The 13188-nt window shown below is 47.6% G+C and overlaps 2 protein-coding genes across 2 annotated transcripts in view; one reads left to right on the top strand and one right to left on the bottom strand.

The window, feature by feature from the left end:
• Positions 1–13188, bottom strand: part of LOC142312962 (uncharacterized) — a 126069-nt gene that overhangs the window by 19014 nt on the left and 93867 nt on the right. The gene's annotated exons all lie outside the window — the stretch shown is intronic.
• The window catches only part of LOC142312242 (uncharacterized), a 73280-nt gene continuing 66359 nt past the window's right edge, over positions 6268–13188 (top strand). Inside the window, exon 1 of the mRNA XM_075351164.1 lies at positions 6268–6476. Coding sequence (XP_075207279.1) covers positions 6472–6476 — 5 coding nt within the window. The 5' untranslated portion in view covers positions 6268–6471. The remainder of the gene's footprint in view (positions 6477–13188) is intronic.

Below are 13188 nucleotides of genomic sequence, written 5' to 3'. Positions count from 1 at the left end.
CCCTTTCTATTCACACTGTATACATCAGACTTTCAGTATAAATCTGATTTTTGTCACCTTCAAAAATTCTCGGATGACTCCGTGGTTGTTGGATGTATTAGGGGGGACCATGGGGATGAGGAATATAGAAGGGTGGTGTCGAAATTTGTGGATTGGTGGCATGGTAACTATCTACAACTAAATGTTAAGAAAACTAAGGAGTTGGTGGCCAACTATAGCAGGAGAAAGATGGAATGTTTACCGATTACTATTGCTGGTCAGGAGGTGGAGCAGGTGGAGAGTTACAAATATTTGGGGGTCCACCTGGATAGCAAACTGGACTGGAGATGCCACTCAGAGATGGTCTACAAGAAGGGGATGAGCAGATTGTATTTCCTAAGGAAACTGAGGTCTTTTAATGTGTGCAGCAAAATGTTAGAAATGTTCTACCAGTCTGTAGTGGCAAGTGCCATCTTTATTGCACTCAGATGCTGGGGTAGTAGTGTGCGGGTCTCTGATGCTAATAAGCTAAATAAGCTTATCAAGAAGGCAAGCTCCGCTGTTGGCTGCAATCTTGACTCTTTTGAGGAGGTAGTGGAGAGAAGAACTCTGAAAAAGTGTATGGCGATTATGAATAATAATGCACATCCATTATATGAGCTACTCATGAGACAGAAGAGCACCTTCAGTAACCGGCTAATCCTTCTGAGGTGTAAGAAGGAAAAATATAGGAAATCATTTGTGCCAACTGCTATGGGAATGTACAACAATAACATTAGTGTTAAATCATCAAGGTGAATGTCTACTTCTTTATTTCTTCTACTTTTCAGTTTACCCCCTGTGTATGACCTAATCTAATGTATAATGTTCTTCTGTCAACTCTACTGTCTTGTCAATTAAGTAATTCATGTTATGATTTAAGTTGTGCTGCTGTGATACCATAATTTCCCACGGGATCAATAAAGTGTATCGTATCGTATTGTATCGTCTAAAATACACTGTTGCCTTTTTAAGTGCAGAATCAAAGATTTTTTATTATGAAATATCCATTCAAATTGTGCTTCAAATCTGCACCAAAAAATAAAATAACAGAACAAAATAAAATCAAATAAATGCAGTAAAAAACCAAGAAGATTGTTATTGCGTTGTTAAGCCTGCTTTACACACTTCAATAAATCTTTCAATCCGTCGTCGGGGTCAAGTTGTAAGTGACGCACATCCTGCATCGTTCGTGAGGTATTTGCGTGTGAAACCTACATGCGATCGATATTGAACGAAAATACGGTGATCGCATACACGTCGTTTATTCCTCATACATTGGACGTTTAGTAGTACGAAACTATTCAATTGTAACGTGTGACATCCCTCATACGATTTTGATGTCTGATGCTATGTGCGCAGGTGTGCGCTCTGCACGGCAGCTTAAAAAAGGTCTGCTTCAGAGCGCAGCTGAAAAGCTGCGTTCTGAAGCGCCTCACAATGTCTGTCATGCACTAATCTCTGTCAGTCCGTCACTATCTCTGTCCCTCTCTCTCTGTCCATGTCAGTCTATCCCCCTCTCTCATATACTCACCGATCTCCGGCGCTGCACGGCATTCACACTGCTGAGGCGGCTTTTACTGTTTTGAAAAAGCCGGCCGCCCATTAAACAATCTCGTATTCCCTGCTTACCCCGCCCACCGGCGCCTATGATTGGTTACAGTGAGACACGCCCCCACGCTGAGTGACAGGTGTCACACTGCACCCAATCACAGCAGCCGGTGGGCGTGTCTATACTATGTAGTGAAATAAATAATTAAATAATTAAAAAAAACGGCGTGCGGTTCCCCCCAATTTTAAAACCAGCCAGATAAAGCCATACGGCTGAAGGCTGGTATTCTCAGGATGGGGAGCTCCACGTTATGGGGAGCCCCCCAGCCTAACAATATCAGCCAACAGCCGCCCAGAATTGCCGCATACATTATATGCGACAGTTCTGGGACAGTACCCGGCTCTTCCCGATTTACCCTGATGCGTTGGCAAATCGGGGTAATAAGGAGTTATTGGCAGCCCATAGCTGCCAATAAGTCCTAAATTAATCATGTCAGGCGTCTATGAGACACCCTCCATGATTAATCTGTAAATTACAGTAAATAAACACACACGCCCGAAAAAATCCTTTATTGGAAATAAAAAACACACACACATTCCCTGGTTCACCACTTTAATCAGCCCCAAAAAGCCCTCCTTGTCCGGCGTAATGCAGGATGATGCAGCGTCGCATCCAGCGCTGCTGCATGGAGGTGACCGGAGCTGCAGCACACACAGCCGCTCCGGTCACCTCCACGCAGGTAATGAAGACAGCCGCGCGATCAGCTGCTGTCACTGAGGTTACCCGCTGTCACTGGATCCAGCGGTGGCCGCGGGTAACCTCAGTGACAGATCAGCTGATCGCGCTACTCACCTCAGTTGCTGACTGGAGCTGACCGGAGCGGCGGTGAGTAGCGCGATCAGCTGATCTGTCACTGAGGTTACCCGCGGCCACCGCTGCATCCACCGCTGGATCCAGTGACAGCGGGTAACCTCAGTGACAGCAGCTGATCGCGCGGCTGTCTTCATTACCTGCGTGGAGGTGACCGGAGCGGCTGTGTGTGCTGCAGCTCCGGTCACCTCCATGCAGCAGCGCTGGATGCGACGCTGCATCATCCTGGATTACGCCGGATATGGAGGGCTTTTTGGGGCGGATTAAAGTGGTGAACCAGGGAATGTGTGTGTGTTTTTTATTTCCAATAAAGGATTTTTCGGGTGTGTGTGTTTATTTACTGCAATTTATAGATTAATCATGGAGGGTGTCTCATAGACGCCTGACATGATTAATCTAGGACTTATTGGCAGCTATGGGCTGCCAATAACTCCTTATTACCCCTATTTGCCAACGCATCAGGGTAAATCGGGAAGAGCCGGGTACTGTCCCAGAACTGTCGCATATAATGTATGCGGCAATTCTGGGCGGCTGTTGGCTGATATTGTTAGGCTGGGGGGCTCCCCATAACGTGGAGCTCCCCATCCTGAGAATACCAGCCTTCAGCCGTATGGCTTTATCTGGCTGGTTTTAAAATTGGGGGGAACCGCACGCCGTTTTTTTTAATTATTTAATTATTTATTTCACTACACAGTATAGACACGCCCACCGGCTGCTGTGATTGGGTGCAGTGTGACACCTGTCACTCAGCGTGGGGGCGTGTCTCACTGTAACCAATCATAGGCGCCGGTGGGCGGGGAAAGCAGGGAATACGAGATTGTTTAATGGGCGGCCGGCTTTTTCAAAACAGTAAAAGCCGCCGCAGCAGTGTGAACGCCGTGCAGCGCCGGGGATCGGTGAGTATATGAGAGAGGGTTGCTCAATTCACTTACTCAGGAGATTAGCGGTCACCGGTGAGTCTTCACAGGTGACCGCTAATCAGGATGCGACACAGACAGAGCCGCAGCATGACAATGAAGTCGGGTGAAGTTCACCCGAGTTCATTCTGACAGTGCGGCTCTGTCTGTGTCTGCTGTCATCTGCCATTCACCGCTGCTACATGGCTGTCTGTGGCTGCTGTCAGCGGCCATGTAGCAGAGCTGAACGGCAGATGACATAGTAAAAACGCATCCCTACACATTACACACGCTTGGCAAGTCAATAAATTAAAAAAAAAAAGGTGCCCAATGCATACGTCACAGAACACATGATCTAAAGGATCGCACACAAAATTGATCAATTTAACATAGACTACTAACGCTCGTGTGACAGCAAATGAATGACCTACGTGCAATCTCATTAGATCGCATATGCGACCTGGGCGTGTCACATCGCATACGAGATCGCATACCTAATTGTAAGGTGTAAAGCAGGCTATAGGTTTAGACAACCGGAGAAAATGTGCAGATAAAAAGCAGCCGGAAACTACATTTCTGCTACATGTGAACATGGCGTTACATATGTGTTTGGCAAATTGTCCCTTGTCTTGCAAAAATCATATAGTGAATCTGAAAAGGTAAATGGGTGATAAGCAGTGTGGAGAAAAATATAGCATGAAGCACGGTGTGTCCTTCTATCACTGCTGTAGAGTTGTAACGGAGAAGCATTATACTGTGTGGGGACAGAAAGGGGCTGAGGGCAGGAAAGGGGCCGGAGACTGAGGGCCGTAAAGGGGCAGAGGACCGAGGGCCGTAAAGGGGCAGAGGACCGAGGGCCGTAAAGGGGCAGAGGACCGAGGGCCGTAAAGGGGCAGAGGACCGAGGGCCGTAAAGGGGCAGAGGACCGAGGGCAGGAAAGGGGCAGAGGACCGAGGGCAGGAAAGGGGCAGAGGACCGAGGGCAGGAAAGGGGCAGAGGACCGAGGGCAGGAAAGGGGCAGAGGACCGAGGGCAGGAAAGGGACCGAGGGCAGGAAAGGGGCAGAGGACCGAGGGCAGGAAAGGGGCTGAGGACCAAGGGCAGGAAAGGGGCAGAGGACCGAGGGCAGGAAAGGGGCAGAGGACCGAGGGCAGGAAAGGGGCAGAGGACCGAGGGCAGGAAAGGGGCTGAGGACCGAGGGCAGGAAAGGGGCTGAGGACCGAGGGCAGGAAAGGGGCAGAGGACCGAGGGCAGGAAAGGGGCAGAGGACCGAGGGCAGGAAAGGGGCTGAGGACCAAGGGCAGGAAAGGGGCAGAGGAGAAAGGCTAGGAAAGGGGCAGAAGACTGAGGGCAGGAAAGGGGCAGAGGACCAAGGGCAGGAAAGGGGCAGAGGACAGATGCTAGGAAAGGGGCAGAGGACTGAGGGCAGGAAAGGGGCGAGGACCGAGGGCAGGAAAGGGGCGAGGACTGAGGGCAGAAAGGGGCTGAGGACTGAGGGCAGGAAAGGGGCCGAGGACCGAGGGCAGGAAAGGGGCCGAGGACTGAGGGCAGACGGGTTTCCTCACTTCCGGCCTCTCATAGTTGGGGCGTCTGTATCTATCAGAGGAAAAGGAACAAAAACCTCACGATTCATAGAAATCAGCAAGAGAAAAACCCCAAGAAAGTGTCAGAGCTGAAGGGGTTAATGCCCCCTGCCCCAGTAATGGGGAATCTCCACATACCTCCTCCTGCAGAGCCGCACACTAGATATATGGCTGCTCTGTGCTTCCAGGACCTGTGATGATGTCACATGGAGGGGGAGGAGTCAGGGGTCACATGATCAGCTCCTCAGTGTATGGGTGTGACTTGCACGAGTCTTGCATCGCATCACCCAGTAGTGATGGGTAAAATGCGATTTTTTGGTGAGCCGGCTCTTTTGGCTCCGAAAACGGCTCTTCATTTCCTATTACCTTTGGCTTTAAATTTGAAGCCCAATTCTGGTATGTTTTAACCCATGATTGTATACCTTTTAGTAAAAATCTACACGTGCCAATTTATGACATAAAACAGAATAGTTTCCAGAATAACCAGATTTTATATTATTTGCTGTAAAAACTTTAACAAACACAATGTTTTTGATAAAAAAAAAGTGCAGAAATCAAACAAGTGCAATTCAATAAGCTCAACACTACTGGCAATTGTATGCAGAATGGGATGTGATTTGAGAGTGCTGCACTGCCTTGTATAGGACTAGTTCTGTGCATGAAGTTGGTCCCTCAGATTGGCACTGCTATCATGTAACAGGGGCTGCTGGGAGGTTATTCACCAGAAACAACAGAACCATTCCAAGCTGCACTAGCTAATGGTGCATATACACAGTCGCTGCAGCCCCCGAGCCTGCGATCCAGTGATGCTCAATCCAGCATCGCGGATCATTTGTTCTCTTCCATTCAAGTGAATGGGAGAGAACAAGGGACGCACATTTACATCCGCTGTTTCTCCCGCGCTCAGCGAGGATTTACAAGCTGGCGGGAAATAACTATAATCAGGCTAAATCCAGATGTCAGTGTTCCTTTAATAAAGTGCCTGACTGCCTGACTGCTGCTTGCTTGTCACAGATTGGAGGGGGGCGGGGCTGTGACTGCCTGACTGCTGCTTGTCACAGATTGGAGGGGGGCGGGGCTGTGAGTCAGTGCTATGTGCGGCAGCAGGAGGAGCATACATTCTCAGTCTCCTGGATAAGATTAAGATCAGAGTGACTACTGCCGGGAGGGAGGGGCCGAGAGGGGCGGGGCAAGAGGGGACTGACTGTGGAACGGAACTGGCAAAGAGCCGTTTACATTTCAATTGGCCCCTGCCAGGAGCCGACTCATATGATTCACTATGAAGAGCCGGCTCTTAGAGCCGGCTCGTTCAGGAGCTACCCATCACTATCACCCAGTATGGCCACCACTCTCCGGATAGGAGAGTGTCAACTGCATAGAAATACATGCAGCAACCCGCTCCTGTCAGGAGAGAAGTCGGCCGATACTCGTGCGAGTCATGTGGCTTGTGTGAGCGCACCCCATGCAGGACTCCGCTGTGCGGGTGTCATGGTGCTGGATGATCTTCCCATGATGAGGATTTTGGCAGTTTTTGGTGTTGAGTTTCTGCACATATGAGGTAACTTTGGGAACGTACATGTTTGATAGTTTTTTTTAGTGTGTTTTGTTGTTTTTTTTTTTTTTTTTTGCTTTTTTTATCTCGTTTTGATTCTTTGATTTTCGTCTCTTTAGTGACTATAATGTTATAAATTAGGATTCTTTGTTTTTATTGTTTCCTGGTATTTGGATTTATCAAAGCTATTTTATGCAGTCATGTGCGCATTACATATGTTTTTATCCCATTCATGACATTATACATAATTGTATGTCCTGGTGATCATGTGGATACAGGAGCTGTGCCCATGCGATTGTCACCAGGAGCTCTGCTTACATGACAGCTGAGCCCTGGCTCTCACAGCAAGGGGCGGTTACCATGCCATCCCTGGCTTTTTAACTCGCCTAAATGCAACAATCAATAGCTATGGCAGCAGTTAGGAGTCAGGGAGAGGGACTGCGCTCCCTCTCCCACTCGATCTTCATGATGACCTCTGGTTTACCTGGTTATGGTGGCCTATTAGACCATGCCAAGAGCATGGTCTCAGAGGCATCTGTCAGTGCAGCACTGACATAAAATGTATTGTAATGCTGGTGTACTGCAATACATTATATGAGCGATCAAACTAATAAAAATGAATGTCCCAAAGAGGGACTAGAATAGAAAAACGGTCAGCACTTCCTAACCTGCAGGTCTGAACTGGTGCATACTGAACGTAATACATACTATCACAATAACAGTTGCAAGAGGGGAAAAAAGCAAGAGGGAAAGCAAACGGGAGAAAAAACTCAAGGATGAAAATAGTGAACACAGGAATGTGAACATGCATTACTGCTTAGAAAAAAAACTTTTTTCAAGAATATTTTTTCACATTTTTGCCCTCAGTCTGTGCACTCCTCACAATTACTTTAGGTGTTTTTAAATCTCTGTTAGGCCTCTTTCACACGACTATGAAAATCACGCATGTTTTGCATGGACTTGTAAAAGGTGCGTATGTGTGTGCGTGCATCTGTGTGTGTGTTCAGCATGTGCTATCTGTGTGACATCCACACTGACAGCATGAATTTTTATACTTACCTGTCTGGTGCTGATGTGTCCGGAGTTGCTGCTGCTTCCGGCCCTCGATGCAGTTAATATGCGATGAGCATTATTGTAGTACATTTTTATAGAAATAAAATAAAACTTTGCATAAATTAATAGTACAGATGACAAATATAAAGTTTGTAAAATATATCATTACTTTACTTTGAATTTCCAATCTCAGGCTTTTCTTAGGTACAGCTCACCAAATGTTTCACATCAGATTGCTTCAGTCTATGATGAGGGGAGGGGGGGGGAGCAAGTTTGTTGTGTATCATACTCCAGGAACAAAGAAACTGATGAGAGCTAATAACTTGTTGTTTTAGCTTCTATACAGGTCCTCATCAATCCTGGTACTGTATTTTCCCTGAATATTGTATAGAAGCTATCCTCCCAAAAGTATGTAGCGACCCTGAAACCATCAGGGTGCTACAAGATTCTGCATCCCCGCAAGGATACAGGGCCTACCCCCTGGCCCCGAAATACCAGCGCTGGTAACATCAAAAACCTAGGAAATCCCAGTTTTCCCCCAAACAATCCCCCATACAATGGTGCAAAGCTAGGGTTGGACCAATGGATGGCTGCCTAGAGGTGGAGCCACTCCAGTCCACTAGTTGACCAGGTGGGAGGGGCGGACAGTGTACAGTGACAGCAGAGTAGAGTAGAGTGTGACGGAGAGTGAAGGTGGACGTGAAGGCGGTAACCTGGTACCCAGGAGAGTAGTTGCCAGTGGACTGCTCCTGGAACTATGCACTGACAGGGTACAGGACCCTAGGACAGGAAAGAGCTCCACACCAACCTGTTAACACCTGCACAGCGAGGGGACCATCAAGGACCTCGCTGACCCTGAAAAATCTGAAGACTCAGTAGCAAAGGGAGAACCGGGGACAGGACCAGAGGCTCCAACCCCACAGGGTTCACGCTACTGTCAGGGGGACAGAAGTGGACAAACCACCAGACGGGGACCCCCAGTTGCTCTATGCCACGGGGACCCATTTACCAGAGAACAGGTGCAGGGGAAGAAGGTACGAGAGTACTGAACTGGCACTGGGACGAAGGGGACCTGGAGGTGAAACCAGCCGGCCTCGGGTAACCTGTTATCATCAACCAGCAGTGAGTAAAAACCAGTTGCACTAAATCTCTGTGTGGACTACATTCTTCCTCCGGCCGTTATATCACCCATCCTCTGGGGCCTGGCCCTAATTGCGGAGGGCCTACCAACCAGGATGCAATTAACACCAGCTCCAGTAGTGATATTCTGCAGCGGTGGCTCCACATATGTAGCCGCAACACCGCAAGTGGTGTCACGTATAAACATTAACCTAAATCCCATGTAAATATATCCCCCTTTTCAAAAAGGACCCAGAGCACGGAATCGGGCAATGGTCACCAAAGTGACGTTCCCCAATTGCAAACCGCTTGGAATCGAGTACTCCAAAACCCTGGGCGACACAAGTACATGAGCTCAAAGAAAAAAACAATCAAGCATACAGAGAGAACATACAGTACTAGACTATTGATTTATGCACAGTTTATTGAAAGTTTAAGAGTAAGTTCACACAGTGCGTTTTTCGCGGCGTTTTTGCGTGTTTTTCGGGTGCGTTTTTGCTCAGAAAACTGCATGACTTTGCTTCCCCAGCAAAGTCTATGAGTTTTCATTTTTGCTGTCTGCACACAGCGTTTTTTTTTCAGCTGCGTTTTTGTGGGCACCACAAGAACGCAGCATGTCAATTATTTTTGCGTTTTTTTTCACTGTGTTTTCCACCCATTGAGTTTAATGAGATGTTCAAAAACGCAATGAAAACCGAAAATTGCAAATATAGCTGCGTTTTAGTGTGTTTTTATGACTAAAACGCAGCTATAAACGCAAGGGGTGGGTAGTAAAGTGACATGTACAGGAAGAGGATTCCTTCTGTCAGTAAACACAGAAGCGTGAACCCTCCCGGTACCGCCACCGCTGCTTCCATTTCCCGCCCGGTGCCATGTCCGCTCCTGTGCGGGAGATAGAAGCGGCTGCTAAATCAAAAGTGAACAGTAGAAAAATCTCATACTCACCTGTCTGCAGACTCCCGGTGCCATGCTCCCAGCTCCTCTTCCCGATACCGCCACCCCCGCTCCGGCTGTGTGCCGGCTCCCAGGCACGTACGATAGCTGCAGGACGTGGCGGTGATCACCTGATGGGCACCTGATGCATCAGCTGATCATAAGTCTCTCGGTGATGCCGGCTTTTTACCGCCCGGCCGGCTATCAGCTGATGCCGTCAGGAGACTTCATCACTGATTACCGGCAGCACCTGCAGCGGTCGGACAGGAGTCAGGACGGACGTGTGTAGTTGTTTTTTTTTGCACTGATGCATCAGCCTAGACTGTACAGCAAGCGAGCGCCGAGTGACTGATTCCCTGGCGCTTGCAGTCAGTTCATGACAGCTGCAGACAGGCCGGGGTGATCTCCGGAGTTCAGGTGAGAGCACCGGAGATTAGCCCGGGATGTCTGCAGCTGTCATGAACTGAACTGCAAGTGCCGGGGAATCAGTCACTCGGCGCTCGCTCGCTGTTAGTTTCGGCTGCACTCTGGAGCTCAGGTGAGAGCTCCGGAGTGCAGTGCAGGTACTTGAATCCAGGCCTGGCATTACTGGAGATTCCTCCGGTAGCCAGTCCGACGCTGCACAGATGTGTGTAGTTTGGTGTTTTTTTGTTTTGTTTTTTTTTTTGCACTGATGCATCAGCTGATTGTATAAACGGCTTTTATACAATCAGCTGATGTGTCATGTGATTCAGGCCTTGAACTTGACACATCATCTGACCGCTTTGCCCTCCAGCAAACCGATCAGATGATATTGGATCCGGATTGGACGGCGCGGGACCCTTGACCCAGGATTACTGCGGAGGGGGGTTCTTTATTTCAATAAAGATGGAGTCACTAATTGTGTTGTGTTTTATTTCTAATAAAAATATTTTTGTGTTGGTTTTTTTTTTTTATCTTTACTAGAAATTCATGGTGGCCATGTCTAATATTGGCATGACACCATGAATTTCGGGCTTAGGGGCCAGCTGATAATATACAGCTAGCCCTAACCCCATCATTACCCTGCGAGCCACCCGTCACTAGGGCAGCTGGAAGAGTTGGATATAGCGCCAGAAAATGGCGCTTCTATGAAGAAGCGCCATTTTCTGCGCCATTTTCTGGGGTGGCTGCGGACTGCAATTCGCAGTGGGGGTACCCAGAAAGCTTGGGCACCCTGCATTGCGGATTCCAATCCCCAGCTGCCAAGTTGTACTTGGCTGGACACGTCTTTTTTTTTTAATTATTTCATGAAATTCATGAGATAATTAATTAAAAAAAAAAAAGGGCTTCCCTATATTTTTGGTTCCCAGCCGGGTACACATAGGCAGCTGGGGGCAGCCCGTATCTGCCTGCTGTACCCGGCTAGCATACCAAAATATGGCGAAGCCCACGTCACTTTTTTTGGGGGGGGGGGCAAAGAAATCCTGCATACAGTCCTGGATGGAGGATGCTGAGCCTTATAGTTCTGCAGCTGCTGTCTGCTCTCCTGCATGCACTATTGGATGGAGGATGCTGAGCCTTGTAGTTCGGCAGCTGCTGTCTGCTCTCCTGCATGCACTATTGGATGGAGGATGCTGAGCCTTGTAGTGCTGCAGCTGCTGTCTACTCTCCTGCATCCACTAGTGGATGGAGTATGCTGAGCCTTGTACTTCTGCTCCCCCTGCCTCTCCCCCCAGCATATAGTCCTGGATGGAGCATGCTGAGCCTTGTAGTTTTGCAGCTGTCTGCTCTCCTGCATACACTAGTGGAGAATGAAGAACATATTGAAGAAAGAAATGACATCAGACCTTTTTTCTCTCTTTTTTTTTTTTTTTCTTTTTTCAACAATCTTTAATGGCATTGTTCACTGATTAAAAAAAAACCGCTTAAACGCAGTGAGCAAAACTGCACCAAACCGCGGTAAAAATGCATGCGGGTGCGGGTTTTTTGCCGCAGGTGCGTTTTTGTGCGGTTTTTGCCGCAAAAAACGCACAAACGTAGCGTAAAAAAAACCGCAGTGTGTGAACTTAGCCTAAATGTGTTTTAAGAAGTAATTACATTAATCTTGTTATCCATGTTCACTCTAGCAATTCTGAGATGAGTGCAGGCCTTCCATCTTTCTGAGTGTGTTTTACTTTTTACCCTTGCGTGTAGAAGAGGAGCGTCACTGGTGCTCAAGTGCAGCACAGACTTATCTCAGCTAAGACAAAGCCTAGATCCTCAGGCTACATACATTCACACACAGCATTTTTGTGGATCTGTTTTTTTGCAGTCAAATACAGTGACTCTGGGCATTCCAGCAAAGTCAATGGGTTTCAAGATATGACATTCAGACACATCGTTTTGTGAGGATTTGTTTTTGGGCTCAAAAATGGATCCTCACATAGAATGAGCAGTCAGTTTGTGGTGTTTTTCTAATCTGCTTTAGCTAATGAAAACATTATCTATGAGCTCAAACCTTTCAGGTGATGCGGTTTGTTAAAAAGCTGATCTGCTTTTGCAGCTGAAAAACGTATCCTCAAAATCACAACAAAAATGCTGTGCAAGAATGCAGCCTTAGATCAGGAATAGAATAGACATTTATAGGACATTTCATAACTTTCCCAAATTCATATGAAAAAATATTCGGCACATTCTGCATATAACTACTGTACCCAATTTATTATATATTTTAGGAGTCGAAGTCGGTCCATTTTATACCGACTCCGAATCTGACTCCACCAAAATGAACACTTACTCCGACTCTACGGCTCCGACTCCGACTTCAACTCCACAGCCCTGCTTCCATCATACAGCTGACAAAAAAAGTGCAACAAAATGCAATAAAAAAGGCATATGTAAATAAAAAAATCATACAGCTGAAAACAACATCTTGTCCTGCAAAAAACAAGCCACCATGCAGCTCACAGTGAGCCGAAAAATTAAAAAGCTATAGCTTTCAGAATACAGCAATGGAAAAACATTTTTTTTTTCTAGAAAATTGATTTTGTGTAAAAGTGTCATATATCTCACACACACCGACATAATCTCCAGTTGTGTCTGTCCTCCTATTCCGTCATGCACCGCGGCACTGTCCGTTGCGCAGTCACAATTTGAACGATGCTCTGGCTTCCAGGTCCTCACTACACACACACATATATACACACACACACACACACACACACGTGAGCACATATACACACATAACAGACACACATGGATACACCAAGCACATACACACACACACAGAGCACATGCATGTATACACTGAACACACACACACACACACTGCTGTATACTCGCCTGTCCGGGGCCGCCGTCGCCGCTTCTGCTGTCAGCGCTTTACTGCAGTTGAATGCTTTGTGGCGTCGTAAAGCATTCAACTGCAGTAAAGCCATGACAACATCCTGCAACGGATGCACCATACGCTGGACGCAATCACGGAGGGGTCTGTGTGCTGCAGCTGGAGGCTCCGTGGGCACGGAGGATAGGTGAGACACGGCATAATAGGGGACAGAAGGAACCAGGAGGAGTACATTACTAAACAATGGGCTCATTACTGCAGGGGACATTACTGCAGGGGTCATCAGCCCTCCCCCACCAGATCTGTATACCCCCAGCATCCCCCCCCCGC

The sequence above is a fragment of the Anomaloglossus baeobatrachus genome, chromosome 5, assembly GCF_048569485.1.
Source record: "Anomaloglossus baeobatrachus isolate aAnoBae1 chromosome 5, aAnoBae1.hap1, whole genome shotgun sequence".
Classification (NCBI taxonomy): domain Eukaryota; kingdom Metazoa; phylum Chordata; class Amphibia; order Anura; family Aromobatidae; genus Anomaloglossus; species Anomaloglossus baeobatrachus.
Note: the sequence above shows the minus strand (reverse complement) of the source record. Positions and strands in the feature narration are given on the sequence as shown.